Source organism: Mustela lutreola, chromosome 8 (assembly GCF_030435805.1).
Source record: "Mustela lutreola isolate mMusLut2 chromosome 8, mMusLut2.pri, whole genome shotgun sequence".
Classification (NCBI taxonomy): domain Eukaryota; kingdom Metazoa; phylum Chordata; class Mammalia; order Carnivora; family Mustelidae; genus Mustela; species Mustela lutreola.
This window is the reverse complement of record NC_081297.1, coordinates 130599058-130619799: the sequence shown is the minus strand read 5'-3', so window position 1 is coordinate 130619799 and position 20742 is coordinate 130599058. Positions and strand designations below refer to the sequence as shown.

Here is a 20742-nt window from a genome sequence, read left to right as displayed (position 1 = left end):
CTGTGCTCACTCTCTCTCCCTCTCTCTCTCTGATGAATAAATAAAAAATCTTAAAAAAAAAAAAAACAAAAAAAAAACACTTTCCTTTAAAAAAAAATAAATAAAAAATAAAAATCTTTTATCATTTTTGAGAAGAACATTTTTATAATTTATATCTAATCAGCCTAGATTATTGTTTTAACCAAAAAATTTTTACATAAAAATGAATAATACAATGGTCAGTTTGTGCACTTGTGTGTGAATATTGACAGATAACCTTTTAATTATTTATTTTGGCTTTAGTGCATTATATTTTGTTTTGCTTTGTTTTTTCCAGTGAATATGGATTTGCTGAAAAAGTAGTTGAGGGAATTACTGTTTCTGTAAATTCCATTGTTATCCGCATTGGGGCAAAAGCTTTCAATGCATCCTTTGAACTTTCCCAGCTAAGGATCTATAGTGTAAATGCAAACTGGGAACATGGAGATTTAAGATTTACTCGTATTCAAGATCCACAGAGAGGAGAGGTAAACATTTTTTTTCATTCTTTGTTTAAAAAATGTTTTAGTCACTGGTAAATAAAAGAGGACATTTAAAAATAATTACTTCATACATATAGTTACCTAGATTCACATACTTCATTTACTCTGACCTTTTAACTATTCCTTTCTCTTAGTTATTTAATTAAAAATGTGCATATTTTAGTATTTTTTCTATAATCTTTCCATTTATAGTTAATGAACCCCATTTTAACTTCTCAGCTACTCAGAATTGAATTTTAAATATACAAAACTAAAATGTTACTTACATTTTTCTTGTTCACAAGATTCAAATGCTTTTTGTATTTTATATCAAAATTTAAAAAGTATTAACAGCTTTATGAATAATGAATATATAATTGAAGATTGTAACTATACAGTTTGTTTTAACTATACGATTTAAAATAAAAGAATAGTGAATATAACAAGAGTGTCATAAAATTGGTAAAGACATAAAATTTTATTTATCTTATTTGTTTAGCTTTTTTATTGTTTTTATAAATCTACATGTCTCTCATTCTGTTTTGCCTGAGTAACTGAAGCTAATTTCTTTGTTCTCCTTAGGTTTTGACATTTAAAGAAATAAATTGGCAGATGATTCGAATAGAGGCAGATGCTACTCAAAGTTCACATCTTGAAATTATGTGTGCTCCTGTTCGATTAATAACCAACCAATCAAAAATCAGAGTCACACTTAAAAGAAGAGTAAGTTATCAGGGTTATCTTTTCAGTTCATGTGGTAACTAGTGGAATTAGGAGGAAATTTTAAATAATTTTCAGTTGAAACATTGGAATATTAAAACAAAGCACAATAAAAGGAAATATAGTTCCTCCAGCAGTATTTGAAGAAATCTAGTATAATGATAACATTTTTCAGTTTTCTAGATTTAATATTTAGATTTTTACTTTTGATAAATTTAATAGATTCTCCATTGCCAAATATTTCCGAACATTAGCTGTCTTATAATTTCATTCTTCTTTTGAGTCTTACTTAGGAGTATGTAGATAGCAAAACCTCCATTATCAGAAGCAAAACTACAAAACTACTAGCTTTCACAAGGTTATTAAGATATGAATGCTAATTTAAATAAATAGGGAAGATAGTTACTTAAAGACATCAGAATGTGAGAGTTCACCGTAGATTGAAAATGAAATTTAATGAAGGAGTAATGACTTTTTAAAGCATGGCTCAATTAAATTCTCAACAATAGGTTTTATATCACTAGACCCAAATAAATATTAATGTTTCTCTCTATACTAGAATTAGCACTATTAATATAGATAATTTTATGATTTGTTAGCTATAAATGCAAATTTAAATTATATAAGCACTGTACCTGTATAATATGCACCTGCATCTGTTAAGGTACAGGAATTTGTGAGTCTTTTTTTAACCACCGTTTCTCCAATACAAGGAGATATTCCTTCTATAGTATAGGAGTACAATAAATATTTGGTGAATGAAGGAAGGATCCATATTTCATTCAAACATTTTAAATATTTTTTTTTTTTATTTTTAAAGATTTTATTTATTTATTTGACAGACGGAGACCACAAGTAGGCAGAGAGGCAGAGAGAGAGGGGGAAGCAGGTTCCCTGATGAGCAGAGAGCCCGATGCGGGGCTCGATCCCAGGACCCTGGGATCATGACCTGAGCTGAAGGCAGAGGCTTAACCCACTGAGCCACCCAGGCGCCCCCAAACATTTTAAATATTTTTAAAACATTAGTGCATTGTGAGTTTTATGTCTTGGCTTAATTTTATGAATGATTTTTTTTTGACAGTTAAAGGACTGCAATGTTATTGCAACAAAGTTAGTTTTAATATTGGATGACTTATTATGGGTTTTAACGGATTCCCAGTTGAAGGCTATGGTACAATATGCAAAATCTCTCAGTGAAGCAATAGAAAAATCAACAGAACAAAGGAAGAGCATGGCTCCTGAACCTACACAGGTATGCTTTTAAGAGGAAAAAACACTGAAATCTGTAAATGGTTTAAAAATCAGAATGGTTAGTTGTTTTCTTTATGTGAAATAGATTGTGAGACTTTGAGTCCAAGAATCTTATCTAGATATGTTACTGCATAATTTTCTACACATGGAATCTATGTGAAAACATATATTAAGTTTGTTTCTGTCTATATAATGCTTATTTTGTTCGGAGTTTTGTACTAGGCATAAAAATTAATGATGATGTAAAAGTTTGGTGTTACTAATACCTCTTTTTAGAAAGTAGAATACAATTTAAACTTACTAAAGTAAGGGCAAAAGGAAAAAACTTAGGTATAGTCAAGGGAGAAATGCGAGAATTAATATTTCAAAAAATGTAAAAAAACAAAAACAAAAACCCTGGGAGTTGCTGAAGTTCAACATAAAACTGTTAGCATTGTATTTGTTCTTAATAAAAAGGGATATTGTGAAATACTATTTCTGTGAAGCTATTTCTTTGGAAACAGAGTAATATATCTCAGACATATGGCTTGTTGGTGATCTGGCTTGGTACATGGAAGTAGCATACATTTTAGGCTTTCATATGACTATTGAATTGACCTTAGTTACTGTTTAGCTGCTATGTGATAAGGAACAGGGCTAGACACTATAGAGGTAAAAGTGAATATTATCAGACCCTGTTCTCAGGGATCTCAGTATAATGGGAAGACAGATATAAAACAAATCATTGTAGTTCATCTTTTTTTTTTTTTTAATTTCTATGAAGTTTTTTCTACACAGAATTCTTTTTTTTTTTTAATTAAAGATTTTCTTTCTTTATTTATTTGTCAGAGAGAGGGAGAGAGAGTGTGCAAGAGCACAAGCAGGCAGAGAGGCAGGCAGAGGCAGAGAGAGAAGCAGGCTCCCCACTGAGCAAGGAGCCTCATGTGGGACTTGATCCCAGGACCCTGGGATCATGACCTGAGTCGAAGGCAGCAGCTTGGCTGAGTCACCCAGGCATCCCCACTAGAGGGCAAATAAAAAGGGGAGTGAAGGAATCATAGAAGCACAGAGAAGTTATAGTCAACTGCATAGTTTGGAAAGGTTTCACAAAGAGAGGATAATAAAAATTAGTCTTAAAAATAAGAAGTTCGGGGCACCTGGGTGGCTCAGTGGGCTAAGCCTCTGCCTTCGGCTCAGGTCATGATCTCAGGGTCCTTGGATCGAGCCCCACATCAGGCTCTCTGCTCAGCAGGGAGCCTGCTTTCCCCTCTCTCTCTGCCTGCCTCTCTGCCTACTTGTGATCTCTCTCTCTGTCAAATAAATAAATAAAATTTCAAAAAAATCTTCTCCAGTTTAAATTATGATTTCAGAGGCCTTAAAAAAAATAAATAGTTCATAGGTGAGGGAAGGGGTGGGTCAGATGAGGGAATGTAATCTGCAAAATCTATTGTTACAGAGCATGGTATTTTCTGATAAAAATGAGTTTGGCATTACTAGAGAAGTCTTTGAGAGTTACATACACATGTATGTAACATACACATGCCTCTCAAGATACACACCTTTCCATTTTGATATGTTCTTTCTTAAACTTGGTCTGTTAGAGAATGTGCTTATGATAAAATGTCAGATTCATTCTTCCTTTCCCAAACCGCTCTTATCCTACTTGACACATGAAAGGCCTTCTTCTTACTTCTTACTCATTCTTACTATGATGGATTTGTCCAAGAAGAGGGGGATAAAATTTTAAAAGCTTGGGTTGACAAGAGGAGTTAATTTGAAATACTGTTACTCATATTGGAAGTCAATGATTAATGACAAAGTAGCAAGTCAGGTGGTTTCTACTTCCACTTCTTTGTTTTCAACACATTTAAAAAAATTTTTAAAAAGATTTTATTTATTTATTTGAAAGAGATTGAGTAAGAGGGAGCATGAGTGGGGGAAAGTCAGAGGGAGAAGCAGACTCTCCGCCAAGTGGGGAGCTCCGTGCAGGGTTTGATCCCTGAACTCCAGAATCATGACCTGAACCAAAGGCAGCTGCTTAACTGAGTCACCCAGGCGCCCCTCCTTTCAACACTTTTGAAGGAGGATCTATACATATCTACTATTAGATTATTTAAATTTTTTAAAAAATCATTTCATGAATCCTGGCATATAACTTGAAGGAATTCAAAGAATTATATCATATTGCTAAAATAAAGTTGTTTTCATTCCGATTTACCTATTTATTTGAATAGTTTTCTAGAACTTTTAGCCATAAAAAGAAATGAAGAATTGACAGTGAACCTTGTGTCGTTCTACCAATAAATACTATTTAAATAGCCAATGAGATATCTTTATAATTCTCTGGGGGAGTCTAATTTTATAAGCTTGATGAACAGAACACTAAACTGTAACACAGAATAATTTAGGATGTCAGTAACAGACATGGTAATTGAAATTAAAGGCTAGTAGACAGAGTGTTGGTGTTAATGTAGGTTTTATTTATATGATATGTGGATATATTTAGATAGAATATAGATTAGGAAACCAGATAAAGATACAGATTAGAAAACTAGAAACAAGGATGAAGTTCTATAATCCTATCACAATAATAAAACCAGTGTTAGCATTTTGAGTTCCATACAGGTTTTTTTGCCTAGGCATCTGCAGTTTTCCTAGTTTTAGAATGTAGTAAATGGATATATACAATTTTCTTCATGTTGTTAGTCTTTATAACTACGATTTTTTCTTGTTCCCTAATATTTCTTAGTAGATTTACTTAACCACATTTTCACAGAGTCGTGATTTGAAGGCCAAGAGAGTGGATGAGAGAGTGAAGTAGTTGACAGTGTTCCTTTGCTCAGCTGTACAAATTGAGAGATATCTTCTGTCATAAATTTTTTATTTGCTTCATCCTTTCCTTCTCTAAAAGGGAAGACTACATTGAAAACGAAGAAATGTTAAGATAATTCAGAAGGCAAAAGAGGTCATAACGGCATATAAAAACTGAATCTACCACAATAAGAAAAGGCTTTGTAGAAAGATTAATGTTTATGTTTTTGTTTATATCAGGTTTTTTTTTTTTTTTTTTTTTTAACGAAGAAGATAGAGAACATTGTTGAAGAAATACAGAAGAGGACACCTCTCCTCACTAAACAGACACTGGCTCAGTCTGTTGAGTGACTGCCTTCAGCTCAGGTCATGATCTCAGATCCTGGGATTGAGTCCTTGCTCAGCAGGGAGCCTGCTTCTCCTACCTGCTGCTCCCCCTGCTTATGTTCTCTCTCTGGCAAATAAATAAAATCTTAAAAAAAAAAAAAAAAGAAATACATGAGAATTTTTTCCTTCAAAATTGCACAGTCATAGATATAAGGAGTAGTCTATTAAAGCTTTGAAAGTAGAACATTAAAGTGATTTGTCTTGGGGCACGTGGGTAGGTCAGTTGGTTAAGTATCTGACTCTTGTTCTCAGCTCAGGTCTTGATTTCAGGGTCCTGAGTTCAAGCACTGTGTTGGGTTCCATGTGGGGCCTGGAGCCAACTGAAAATAAAGTAAAAATAAAAATAAGTGATTTGGGGCGCCTGGGTGGTTCAGTGGGTTGGGCCGCTGCCTTCGGCTCAGGTCATGATCTCAGGGTCCTGGGATCGAGTCCCGCGTCGGGCTCTCTGCTCGGCAGGGAGCCTGCTTCCCTCTCTCTTTCTCTGTCTGCCTCTCTGACTACTTGTGATTTCTCTCTGTCAAATAAATAAATAAAATCTTAAAAAAAAAAAATAAGTGATTTGTCTTATGGAAATTACTTTGACAATTAGTAAGAAAATTTTCCTGGAGCCCCTGGAATTTAGGGCTTCACAATTATATTTCATCTTTCCTTTTCTTTAATCACTGTGGGTCTTGATCATTTTCTATGAGAAATTCTCATTTACTGAGTATACTCTGAAATTTGTTTGCAGATAGTTCTTAATAGATAATATATAAATATGTATAATGCAAAATATTTATACTTTAATTTTCCATACATCACTAACTATACTTTTATTAGTGAATTGTTCTTAATTAGAAACTCGTTAGTATTTTTTGATGAAAAATTTGGCCTTCATTTTGTTATTACCAAAGTTTCATGTACAGTTCTATAGCTTATATAACAGATGATCTTACAGTATGCTTACTAATGTAGAATAATTTTAGGCTTTTAGGTTCACATCAGTCTTTATACTTCAGTAGTATTCTATGCTTCTTCACTTTGGGAAGAAAAGAATTTGAGGGGCGCCTGGGTGGCTCAGTGGGTTAAGCCTCTGCCTTTGGCTTGGGTCATGATCCCAGGGTCGATCCCGGGGTCCTGGATCGACCCCCCCTCATTGGCCTTTCTGCTTGGTGGGGAGCCTGCTTTCTCCTCACTCTCTCTCTCTGTAAAATAAATAAATAAAATCTTAAAAAAAAAAAGAATTTGAATTATGAGTCTATTACAAATCTCCTCTGCTTTCTGGCTTCTTCAGATATCCACGTTCAAAGGACGTGCTGCATCTCTTACGAGAGGCACCAGAGCACTTAGAGTACTCTGTACCATATCACAAGCACTTTGCAAAGAAGTGATTTATTTTTACAGGATATATAATAGTATATACAGCCGATATAATATACAGGGCTCACATTTGTTTCTTTTTTTTTTTTTTTTTAAGATTTTTTATTCATTTATTTGACAGAGAGAAATCACAAGTAGACGGAGAGGCAGGTAGAGAGAGAGGAAGGGAAGCAGGCTCCCTGCTGAGCAGAGAGCCCGATGCGGGACTCGATCCCAGGACCCTGAGATCATGACCTGAGCCGAAGGCACCGGCTTAACCCACTGAGCCACCCAGGCGCCCTCACATTTGTTTCTGTTTTATTTTTTAAAAAAAGATTTATCTGTTTATTTGAGAGTGGGGGGTTGGGGAGACTGTGCCGGGTGGGGAAGGGGTAGAGGGAGAGAATCTTCAAGCAGACTGCCTGCTAAGTCCTTGACTACCATGGGGCTCCGTCTCACAACAGGTGAGATCATGACCTGAGTTGAAACCAAGAAATGGAAATTTTAAACCAAAATAACAAAATGATGGGTCCAGGTTAAATAATAAGCAAAAGAATAGAGAAAAGTGTCTTCTAGGCTCTTTTACATTTCTCACTCTTTGTATTCCCTCGTAGAATAAGCTGAATTATGTTATTTAAGGGGAAAACTCCTCCACTGAATGAGCCACCCAGGTGTACCTGTTTCTCTTCTAATATGTAGAACTAATGCTATTTGAATGAGGTGCCTTGAATAGTTAATATTTTCTAGAATAAGGACTTAAAGTATATAACTATTCAAGTATTTATTAAAATATATTGGTTTCATGTTCAAATTGTGTGTAGTTCTCCAGTTTTTATATTTAACTTTATTCTCATATATACTTCAGAAAGTAATTGGGGGGAATTGAGTTATTGATAGAAAAGAAAATATCTTTTCATGATTTATTTTTCATGATTTCATTACTGAAGATATTTAAGTTTTCTTATTTGTGGAATTTCAAATATTTAACTTAAAGTGATAAGGCAGTTTTCAATCTTTTAGAGCTCTACAGTAACCCCATCTACCCAACAAGCGAAGACACCACAGACCTCAAATGCTCCGGATCTAAATGATGCAATTGTGAAATTATTCAATGACTTTGATGTTAAAGAAACCTCTCATCACTTGGTAATTTCTCATCTAGATCTACACATATGTGATGATATTCATGCTAAAGAAAAAGGTAATAAAAGTTGCTTATTTCAAACTATTTTGGTTTTTCTAGGATTTCCTACAATACTGGATTGTTTATCATATGTAATATATAGTATGGTGTGATAGCTGGTCATAATTTTATCATTCATGTGAGATACATAGTTGAAAGTTGTAATTTTAAGCAATATATATCAGTATGAAATTTTATTTTGCTTTTAGTTCTTAGTATTTTAGCACAATTGTTAGCTAGTATTTCACCTGATACTACCAGTAATATTAGGTTTTAAAAAAAAATCAAGGACTAAATAGGTGACGTCCTTGGAGGATGATGAAATATTAGACTTGCCTTTGAATTAACTTTTTCACAATTTTGAAATTGTCTACAAACTAAATTTGAGTCCATATGCAATTCATAATTATTTGCACACATGTTTTCCCATGGTGGTCTGTCTGCATTTTTCTGACCCCATGTACATGTAAACACAGCTGTGTGGTTGTTTACCATTTCTTGTGTCTCTTTACCAGTAATCCTCCCAAAATTTGCTTAGGAAGCTAAATTCTAGTTAGTAAGTATTTTTTCTTTATTTTAGCTTTTGTTTTTCTTATTTTGGAGAATTACAGTGGAGTAAGTGGGAAGCTGTTCTTGGTCGCTTTGAAAATCTGTGGTTCCATAATGTAGGTACTAGGCATTCTGTTTCCATTGGAGAGTGTTCCTGCCCATAAGTATTGGGCCACCTTCCAAGACAGTAGTTCTCGAACTTTGGTGAGCTTGAGGATCAAGCTGAGGATCTCTTTAAAACTGGAATGTTAATATCTGACCATTCTACCTCAGACCTGATTCATGTATCTGAAAATTGTTGCTCTGTATTTTTAAAGCTGAAAGAGTAAATATTGAGACTGATCCCGGATGTTTAGCAGAAGTTACCTTGCCTTCATCAGATAAGGCAGCCAGGTATCAGTGACTGGATGAAAGGGTGGAAGAAGGTGAGGAAGGTTTGGAGTTTAGAGAAGGATTTGTTCTCTTTTCTTTTGTCTACCTTTGTGTCATTTGATTTAAAGTTGGCATCATCTGCTTTAGTTAGATGAAAGAAAAGTGGAAAAGTTAAAATAACCCAAAATAACAAAATGAAGGGTCAGGGTTAAGTAATAAGCAAAAGAATAGTCTTCTAAGCTTTTTGTACATTTATCACTATATTTCTTCATAGAATAAGTTGAATTATGTTATTTAAGGGGAAAACTCCACCACAATATTTCCCTCATCTTACAGATCTCTTCTAAAATCCAGAAAGGTCTGAAATGAATTATATTCATTTGTACTTAGTGGTATCTTAATGTATATTTTTCTTACTTCCAGTTGATTTATTCATGCTGTTTTATTTTTTATTTTATTTTATTTTTTTAAAGATTTTATTTATTTATTTGTCAGAGATAGAGGGAGAGAGAGCGAGTGAGCACAGGCAGACAGAGAGGCAGGCAGAGACAAAGGGAGAAGCAGGCTCCCTGCCGAGCAAGGAGCCCAATATGGGACTCGATCCCAGGCCGCTGGGATCATGACCTGAGCCAAAGGCAGCTGCTCAACCAACTGAGCCACCCAGGCGTCCCTATTCATGCTGTTATAAAATTTGATTTTTATGTTGGAGTCACACTGAGTTGTGATCTACTTTTTAATCTTCATATAGCTGTGTTAATTTGGACAACTTACCTAACCAGTAGGCTTAATTTCCACCTCAGTGAGAGATAGGATTATATAGTGTAGTGGTTAATATTTCCTAGGTTCAAAACCAGCTCTATATTTCTTGGCTAAAATGACCTTGGTCTTTTTAATTCTTCTCTTTGTGTCTCATTTTACTTAATTGGAAAATGGGGATGATGATGATGATGATATCATCTATCTCAGGGTTGTAAGGAAGAACAAATGAGCAAGTATACCTAAATTAGGTATTTAAAACAGTGCTTGGCATATGGTTAGGGCTGTGAATATGAAAGTTCTGTTCCCTTTGTGTCCTCACCTTTTAGCTTGGTACCTTGCAAATGATAGGGGTTCAGTAAACACTGATGAGATTGAATTGCATTTCCTGAAATCCTTAATGTATTATCTGTGATAATAGAGACAGTTAATCACTGCTTGGATTGCAAATATGATAAATGAAGTGTTTCTGATACTTGCTTAATGTTTCTTTTTCTTTCTCTCACTTCTATTATTCTTTTTCTTTTTCCAGAGTCAAATAGACGTATTACTGGAGGGGCTATGCAACTGTCTTTTACGCAGTTAACTATAGATTATTATCCTTATCACAAAGCAGGTATGCTTAATAATTTCTTTAACAGATGTAAATGCTGCTTTAAAGTTATATAGACAGTTTATCTCATTTCCTTTTATATTTATTATTTGCTTTAATTCATTTTATTTTATTTTTTAATTTAATGTATGTTTATTTTTATTTTTTATTATTTTAATTCCAGTTAAGTAACATACAATATTATATTAGTTTCAGGTGTTCAGTATAGTGATTCAGCAGTTGCATACATTACTCAGTACTTATCACAACAACTGCAGTCTTCAATCCCTATCCAGCCCCCCATCAGTTTGTTCTCTGTAATTAAGGGTCTATTTTTAATGTGTTCCTCTTTTTTCCCCCCTTTGCTCCTTTGTTTTGTTTATTAAATACCACATGAGTAAAATTATGCTTTGTCTTTCTCTGAATGAATTATTTTGCTTAGTATTGTACTCTTTAGCTACATCCATGTTCTTGCAAATGATAAAATTTAATTCTTTTTTATGGCTGGTAATATTCCATTTTAGATATATACCACATCTTCTTTATCCATTCATCTATTCTGGACACTTGGGCTGTTCCCATACCTTGGCTATTATAAATAATGCTGTAATAAATTTAGGGGTGTATGTATCCCTTTGAATTAGTGTTTTTGTATTCTTTGAGTAAATACCCAGTAGTGCAATTGCTGGATCCTAGGGTAGTTCTATTTTTAACTTTTTGAGGAACCTCCATATTGTTTACCAGAGTGGCTACACCAATTTGCATTCGTACCAGTAGTGCAAAGGATTCTTCTTTCTCCACATCCTTGCCAACACCTGTTGTTTCTTGTGTTAATGGTTTTAACTATTCTGACAGGTGTAAAGTGCTATCTCATTAGTTTTGATTTATAGTTCCCAGATGCTGAATGCTGTTGAGCATCTTTTCATATGTCTGTTGGCCATTTGAATGTCTTCTTTGGAAAAATGTCTGTTCATGTCTTCTGCCCATTTTTAATTGGATTATTTGGTTTTTAGGTGTTGAGTTATGTCAGTTCTTTATATATTTTGGATACTAATCCTAATTTAGATAAATCATTTGCAAATATATTCTCCCATTCCATAGATTACCTTTTAGTTTTGTTGATTGTTTTCTTTGCTGGGCAAAATTTTTTATTTTAATGTTGTCCCAGTAGTTTATTTTTGCCTTTGTTTCCCTTGTGTCAGGAGATGTATCTAGAAAAAAGTAGCTGTGGCTGATGTCAAAGAGGTTACTGCCTGTTCTCTTCTAGGATTTTTATGGTTTCAGGTCTCATATTTAGGTCTTTAATCTATTTTGAGTTATTTTTGTATTTGGTGTAAGAAAGTGGTCCAATTTGTTTCCTTTGCATGGTCCTGTTTAGTTTTCTCAATACCATTTGTTTGAAGAGACTGTTCTTTTCCCATTGGATAGTCATTTCTCCTTTGTTAAAAATTAATTGACCATATAGATATGGGTTTATTTCTGGGGGTTTCTGTTTTCTTCTATTAATCTATCTATCTATTTTTGTGCCAGTACCATACTGTCTTGATGATTACAGCTTTGTAATATGACTTGAAGTCCAGAGTTGTGATACCTCCAGCTTTGCTTTTCTTTTTCAAGATTGCTTTGGCTCTTTGAGGCCTTTTGTGGTTCCATACAAATTTTAGGATTGTTTGTTCTAGTTCTGAGAAAAATACCTTTGGTTTTTAATGGGGATTGCATTAAACTTGTAGGCTTTGGATGGTATAACATTTTAACAATATTATTCTAATCCAGGATAAAATATCAGTGTATAGAAATCTGTTACATGTCTATACACCAATAATGAAACAGCAGAAAGAGAAATCAAAGAATCAGTCCCATTTACAATTGCCCCCCAAACCATAAGATACCTAGGAATAAACCAGTAAAAGGACAGAGGCCCTATATGGAAAGAAATGTCTTTCCATTTCTTTGTGTCTTCTTCAGTTTTTTTTTTTTTTTTTAAGATTTTATTTTTTTATTTGACAGAAAGAGAGCACAACTAGGCAGAACGGCAGGGAGAGGGAGAAACAAGCTCTTTGCTGAGCAGGGATCCCAAGACGGATCATGACTCTGATCCCATGACGGATCCCAGGACTCTGGGATCATGACCTGAGCCAAAGGCAGCTGCTTAACTGACTGAGGCACCCAGGCGCCCTTCTTCAGTTTTTTTAAGTCAGCATTTTATAGTTTTTAGGGTATAGTTCCTTTGCCTCTTTGATTGGTTTATTCCTAGGTATCTTATGGTTTTGGGGACAATTGTAAATGGGATTGATTCTTCAATTTCTCTTTCTGCTGTTTCATTATTGTATAGCAATGCAACAGATTTCTATACATTGATATTTTATCCTGTGACTTTACTGAATTTGTTCATCAGTTGTAGCAGTATTTTGCTGTAGTCTTTCAAGTTTTCCAAATGTTGTATCATGTCATCTGCAAATACTAGAAGTTCCACATCCTACTTGCTGATTTGGATGATGTTTATTTCTTTTTGTGGTCTGATTGTTGTGGCTAGGACTTGCAGTACTATGCTGAATAAAAGTAGTGAGTGTGGACATCCTTGCTCTATTCCTGACCTTAGGGGAAAAGCTCTCAGTTTTTCCCCCATTAAAGATAATGTTCTTCTGGGTTTTTCATATATGGCCTTTATTATGTTGAGGTATGTTCCCTCCAAACCTACCTTGATGGGGGCTTTTATAATGAATGGATGTTGTACTTTGTCGAATGTTTTTTTTTGCACCTGTTGAAATGATTGTATGGTTCTTATCCTTTCTCTTTTTGATGTGGTATATCACATTGATTGATTTGCAAATATTGAACCACCATTACAACCCAGGAATGAATCTCCACTTATTCATAGTGAGCGATTTTTCTAATGTGCTGTTGAATTCAGTTTGCTAGTATATTTTGTTGAGAATTTTTGCATCTATGTTCATCAGGGATATTGGTTTATTGTTCTCTTTCTCAGTGGTATCTTTACCTGGTTTTGGTATCAAGATAGTGCTGGTCTCATAGAATGAATTTGGAAGGTTTTTTATCCTTCTCCTAACTTTTTGGAGTAGTTTGGAGAACAATAGGTATTAACTCTTCTTTGAATGTTTGGTAGAATTTGCCTGTGAAACCATCTGGTCCTGGGCTTTTGTTTGTCGGGAATTTTTTTTATTACTGATGCAGTTTCCTTGCTGCTTAACAGTCTGTTCAAATTTTCTTTTCCTGTTTCAGTTTTAGTAGCTTATATGTTTCTAGAAATTTAAAGTTTTTTTTTGAAGTTTTTTATTTTTTTATTATTATTATTTTTTTAGATTTTATTTATTTTATTTGACAGGCAGAGATTACAAATAGGCAGAGAGAGAGAGGAGGAAGCAGGCTCCCTGCTGAGCAGAGAGCCTGATGCCAGGCTCGATCCCAGGACCCCGGGATCATGACCTGAGCCGAAGGCAGAGGCTTTAACCTACTGAGCCACCCAAGCGTCCCGTTTCTAGAAATTTTTGCATTTCTTCTAGGTTGTCTAATTTGTTGGCATATAGTGTTTCATAATATTCTCTTATAATTGTATTTCTGTGGTCTTGGTTGGTATATCTCCTCTCTAATTAGTGATTTTATTTGAGTCTAGTTTCATTTTTTTAAGTCTGGCTAGACGTTTATCAATTTTACTGATTTTTTTTTTCCCCTCAAAGAAATAGCTCCTGGTATCATTATCTGTTCTGTTGTTTTTTTAGTTCCTTTATTATTTATATCTGCTCTTATCTTTATTATGTCCTCTACTGGTTTGGGATTTTGTTCATTTTTCTTTTCCTAGATCCTTTTGATGGTTAGGTGGTATATTTGAGATTTTTCTTGCTTCATGAGGTAGGCCTATTTTGCTATAAACTTCCCCTTAGAACTGCTTTAGCTGCATCCCAAAGGTTTTGGACCCTTATATCTTCATTTTCATTTGTTGCCATTTACTTTTTTATTTCTTTTATTTTCTGGTTGACTCATTCATTGTTTAGTACCATGTTATTTAACCTCTAAGTATTTGTGATCTTTCCAGATTTTTTCTTGTAGTTGACTTCTAGTTAGCTTTATGGTCAGAAAAGGTTCATGGTATGACTTCAACATTCTTGAATTTGTTGAGATTTATTTTGGAGAATATTCCATGTGTACTTGGAAAGTGCCTCTCAGATCTGGATATCTGTTTCCTTTGCCACATTAGGGAAATTTTTAGCCTTGTCTTTTTATTTTTTTTCATTTCTTTTCTTTTTTCTTTTCTCTTTTCCTTACTTTTGTTTTATTTTGTTTTGTTTTCTTTCTTTTCTTGGTGGGCAGCAAAAGCAGAGTTTATTGAGTGATTTTAACGTTTATTGACTATCATAGAGTACAAAGCTCCCAAAGAGGGAGGGGACCCAAGAGGGTTGCCTCTTTTATTTCTTCAAATGAATTTTCTGGCCCCTTTTCTCTCTCTTCTTTTTCTGTGACTCCTATAAACTATGTTTGATGTTATTGTGTTTGATGGAATAATTGAGTTCCCTAAGTCTGTTCTCATTTTGGATAATTCTTTTTTCTCTATTTTTTTTTTTTTAAAGATTTTATTTATTTGACAGAGAGAAATCACAAGTAGACGGAGAGGCAGGCAGAGAGAGAGAGGGAAGCGGGCTCCCCGCTGAGCAGAGAGCCCGATGCGGGACTCGATCCCAGGACCCTGAGATCATGACCTGAGCCGAAGGCAGCGGCTTAACCCACTGAGCCACCCAGGCGCCCCTCTTTTTTCTCTCTTTTGTTCAGCTTGATTACTTTCCATTAATCTGCTTCTAGATCACTAATTTGTTCCTCTGCTTCTTCTGTCCTGCTGCTTATTCTACCAGGTGTGTTTTACATTCACTGAGCCTTTTATCTCTACTATGTCATTCCTTATCCCTGTGTTAAGGGTCTTACTTATGTCTTCCACTCTTCTCATGTCCAGTGAATAATCATTAACTTTAATTACATTAAATCTACTTATAATTATGACTTTAAATTCTCTATCAGAGATGTAACTTATGTTTGTTTCACTTAGCTCTCAGGCTGTGCCCTTGTCCTACTCTTTGACTTGAGATGAATTTCTCTCTCTTCTCGTTTTGTCTAAGTTTCTGTGCCTGTTTCTCTGTGTTAGGAAAATCAGCTGTGTCTTCTGTTCTTGAGGGTAATAGCCTTATGAAAAAGAGGTCCTAGAGTGCCCTGCTTTCTGTTTTTCCCTGTTCACCAGGTCTTTGTGCTTCTGGGAATGCTCTGTTGTTTCCTGTTGCTTTATCCATCAGGCCAGTTGTCTGCAGAGGCTCTCTTTGCCTTTTGATGGCAGTGTTTTATCCCTGGCCTAAATATGGAGCATTTTAGCTAAGTATTCTCTGGTCTCCTTGTGAAATGAGACCTGTTGCCAGGGCTGAAGAGCCACAGAGGCTCTTCAAAACTCTCATTTAGGGTGATGCAGAGTGAGCAGGGATTTGGACGGGTCTTCTGAGGGAGGGGGTCCACTACACTGGGATTGAGGCATGTGTGAGTAGGAGGGGCAGTTTCACTGGAGTGTGTGGAGGAAGGTTTGGTGTAAGCAAGTTAGGTAGTGAATGTCCACAGTAAGCTGGTTCTAAAGGTGACCCTGTGCTTCTACTGGGGGGCGTGGGAGGTGCTAGTAACACTAAGTGGTGCTAGCCTGTTCCTTTGTTGCCAGAGGGGTCTCTCCATGAATGCTTTCTCTCTAGGACACAATCCGAGGTGAGTGAATAACTTCCCTAGTGCATGCTTCAGGTGCTCTTTAGACTGCTGTTCCCATGCTGTATGTTTGTGGGTTGTTTGCCTGTCTTCTTTACAAGAGCTGCTTCAGTCTCCTCTGAGCTTTTCCACAGCCAGGCATGCTGACCTTCAGAACTCCAGGCTTTAAGCGTTTCTGATTGCTGAAAGTCATGAAATTCAGCCCCTCTTGCCTTCCAAGTCATCTGCTTATGGGGATTCATTTTCCCCATGTGCTCCCCTGTGTGTGAGTTTGTCTCTCACCCTTCTTTGTGACTTTGGCTCCCACCCCAACACAGTAGCCACAGTGATCTTTCTCTCCCAAATCATGTCACCACACTTCCTACCTTCAGTGTGGCCTCTTCTCTTCCTTTAGTGTGGCATTCTGCCAGTCTTGAGATCAGTTTCTGGGTTACTTAGGATGATTTGATTGTAACCTAATTGTATTCTTGGGTTGAGTTGAGCTGGAGTTCTACTCTATTGCCATCTTCCCTCTCTCTCTAACTTCATTTTTTTAAGGAAAAAAGAAACGAAGACATTTGTTATTTTTCCCCCAGTAATATCTTTACAAGAAGATACAAATGCCATAGAAAATATTTATGCATTTTGTAGAGTTTTGTGTAGATTATTAGAAAGTATAATTGTTAGCATTTGTCAGTATTTTAAATAATTGATTTAAAATCTAAAATCAGGGGCACCTGGGTGGCTCAGTGGGTTAAGCCGCTGCCTTCGGCTCAGGTCGTGATCTCAGAGTCCTGGAATCAAGTCCCGCATCGGGCTCTCTGCTCAGCAGGGAGCCTGCTTCCTCCTCTCTCTGCCTGCCTCTCTGCCTACTTGTGATCTCTGTCTGTCAAATAAATAAATAAAATCTTTAAAAAAAAAAAAATCTAAAATCAGAATGTGGAAGACATAGTTTATGCTATTTTATTTTTTTCATTGTGGCAAAAGTAAGTTATTGATGTGTTTTGAATTTAAAAATTAGTATATTATTAGCATATTAGAAAAATCAAGAAAGTATATATAGTAAAAATATAACAGTAATTTCAGCTGCATTGTAAAAAGATTCCTGGAACTTTTTTTTTAACTTTTCTGTATTATCTAAGTTTCATTAATAGACTTTTTTTTACTCAATCTTAGCCAAAAGCCCAAGAAGTAATACATAATATGCTATATAATAAAATAAATCAGTTTTGTGCATTTTTTCAGCGAAATACCTGTCATTCATTTTACAGGAGATAGTTGTAATCATTGGATGTATTTTAGTGATGCAACCAAAACAAAAAATGGATGGGCCAACGAGTTGTTACATGAATTTGAGTGCAACGTTGAAATGCTTAAGCAGGCTGTAAAGGATCATAATGTAGGTTCACCTCCTAAATCCCCAACACATGCCTCTCCCCAGCACACACAAACAGGTATTTTACCTATAACAACATTATGGCATTCCTCTGGTATTAAGTGTCTGTGCCTGTGTGTGTGTTTGTGTGTATGTGTGATCATAGTATGATATTTTCTATGGATAAATTAATATTTAATAATTAATATCTAATAATTAACATTTAATAATTAATAATTGATATCTAAAAGTTCTGAACCTTATCCAGACCATAGGATTATGGACCAAAGCACTTTTAAAATTAATATGATCAATAAGAATAATATCCAGATGGAATCTTTAAGACTGTTAAATGGCTAATAGTTCTCTTTTTTAAACAAGAATTTCAGGTAAAAGTTATTTTACAAGAATATCTTAAATGTGATGTAAGTATGACTATTGTTTAAGGAATACTCACACACAATAAAGAGGAATCATTGCAATAACTTATATTCCATCAGTTTATATATAAAGTATTTTCACATATATTATCTTGTTTGACAAATTGAGTTCATGTCTATTTCTAGTAGCTGTTTTAATAATTAAAAAGTGATTGTTATAAAAATAATTTTGCAATAAATTGAAAGGTTTTTTCATTTCCCACAGAGAAAGACTCAGCTCTGAAAGGGACTTCCAGAACATCTTCAGTATTATCTCAACAGTCCAAAGCTAAGTTAATGTCTAGCTCTGTTGTTGTTAGACTTGCAGATTTCAATATATACCAGGTATGCCTTGTGTTTTAATTAGATCTTCTGATAAATACCTTCTGCAAGAATCTCTTATAAACTCATGTCACCATTTTATTTAATAAAAGTATCTTGAACAGGGGCCACCTGGGTTTGATCTCAGCTCATATCTTGATCTCAGGGTCATGAGTTTAAACCTTGCATTGGGCTCCATGCTGGGTGTGAAGCCTACTTAAAAAGAAAAAAAACAAACAAAAACCCCTCATCCTGACCAGTTTTATGAAATAGTTAAACTAGAAAAGATAGAAAATGTCAGTTCATTAATTTTTGTTTATATGGTTATGCAGAATTAACCAAACTGTGAGGTTAAGAGCATAGTCCTGCAGACTGCCAAATCCTCACAAGACTTCTGACAGCAACTGCAAGTTCAGGAGTCTACCCTAAACTACCTGTGGATTCAAAAATTAGAGTAACTCAAGCTGTCATCATCAAGACAGCATGGTACTGGCACAAAAACAGACACATAGATCAATGGAACAGAATAGAGAGCCCAGAAATAGACCCTCAACTCTATGGTCAACTAATCTTCGACAAAGCAGGAAAGAATGTCCAATGGAAAAAAGAAAGCCTCTTCAATAAATGGTGTTGGGAAAATTGGACAGCCAAATGCAGAAAAATGAAATTGGACCATTTCCTTAAACCACACACAAAAATAGACTCAAAATGGATGAAGGACCTCAATGTGAGAAAGGAATCCATCAAAATCCTTGAGGAGAACACAGGCAGCAACCTCTTCGACCTCAGTCGCAGCAGCATCTTCCTAGGAACATCGCCAAAGGCAAGGGAAGCAAGGGCAAAAATTAACTATTGGGATTTTATAAGATCAAAAGCTTTGGCACAGCAAAGGAAACAGTTAACAAAACCAAAAGACAACTGACAGAATGGGAGAAGATATTTGCAAACGACATACCAGATAAAGGGCTAGTGTCCAAAGTCTATAAAGAACTTAGCAAACTCAGTACCCAAAGAACAAATAATCCAATCAGGAAATGGGCAGAGGACATGAACAGACATTTCTGCAAAGAAGACATCCAAATGGCCAACAGACACATGAAAAAGTGCTCCATATCACTTGGCATCAGGGAAATACAAATCAAAACCACAATGAGATATCACCTCACACCAGTCAGAATGGCTAAAATTAACAAGTCAGGAAATGACAGATGCTGGCGAGGATGCGGAGAAAGGGGAACCCTCCTCCACTGTTGGTGGGAATGCAAGCTGGTGCAACCATGCTGGAAAACAGCATGGAGGTTCCTCAAAATGTTGAAAATAGAACTACCCTATGACCCAGCAATTGCACTACTGGGTATTTACCCTAAAGATACAAATGTAGTGATCCGAAGGGGCACGTGCACCCAAATGTTTATAGCAGCAATGTCCACAATAGCCAAACTATGGAAAGAACCTACATGTCCATCAACAGATGAATGGATAAAGAAGATGTGGTATATATACACAATGGAGTACTAGCAGCCATCAAAAGAAATGAAATCTTGCCATTTGCGACAATGTGGATGGAACTAGAGGGTATCATGCTTAGCAAAATAAGTCAAGCGGAGAAAGACAACTATCATATGATCTCCCTGATATGAGGAAATGGAGATGCAACATGGGGGTTTAAGGGAGTAGGAGAAGAATAAATGAAACAAGATGGGATTGGGAGGGAGACAAACCATAAGTGACTCTTAATCTCACAAAACAAACAGGTTTGCTCGGGGGAGGGGGGTTGGAAGAAGGGGGTGGGGTTATGGACATTGGGGAGGGTATGTGCTATGGTGAGTGCTGTGAAGTGTGTAAACCTGGCGATTCACAGACCTGTACTCCTGGGGATAAAAATACATTACATGTTTATAAAAAATAAAAAACTAAAAAAATTAATCCAATAAATATCTTTTGGATGAAAAAAAAAAGAATTAGAGTAACTCAAAGAATTCACTGAAATGAATTATACTAAGAAACACATTTATACTAAGAATTACATTTATTACAGGGAAAGAATATAAATTGGATTTAGCCATAGAAAAAGAACCTGAATTGACTAGGAGGGTTCCAAGTATGAAACTCCTTGTCCTCAGGACATGATAGCTTCCTGGCATGGATATGTAATAATATGCATTAAGTATTATCCTTGTAGATGAACTCAATCTCTATGTGGATTAATACCAGGTTACCCAAAGTCCTCACCTTCTAAAGCCTACTAAGACTGTCAGGTCTGGCCAGCCCCACTCTTAATCACTGTAAGCACAAACTATCAGTTGAATTTAGAATTATCTCCCAGAAGCAGGGATAAAGGTCATACCTCTCTTTGAAGGCCAAATTCCTTATTACACAATGCTCTTAGTGGAAGAAACTAAAATACTTTTTTTTGTCTTTTTTTTCTTTCTTTCTTTGTTTTTTAAAAGATTTTATTTATTTATTTG

At 35.4% G+C, this 20742-nt stretch overlaps 1 protein-coding gene across 5 annotated transcripts in view; it reads left to right on the top strand.

The window, feature by feature from the left end:
- Positions 1-20742, top strand: part of BLTP3B (bridge-like lipid transfer protein family member 3B) — a 107753-nt gene that overhangs the window by 42021 nt on the left and 44990 nt on the right. For all 5 annotated transcript variants that reach the window (XR_009356918.1, XM_059186627.1, XM_059186628.1 and 2 more), the window contains 7 exons: positions 317-506; positions 1083-1223; positions 2302-2472; positions 8007-8187; positions 10379-10462; positions 17431-17613; positions 18180-18298. Coding sequence is in view for 4 of the 5 variants with exons in the window: in XM_059186627.1 (XP_059042610.1) it covers positions 317-506; positions 1083-1223; positions 2302-2472; positions 8007-8187; positions 10379-10462; positions 17431-17613; positions 18180-18298 (1069 nt within the window). In the remaining variant the exon portion in view is untranslated. The remainder of the gene's footprint in view (positions 1-316; positions 507-1082; positions 1224-2301; positions 2473-8006; positions 8188-10378; positions 10463-17430; positions 17614-18179; positions 18299-20742) is intronic.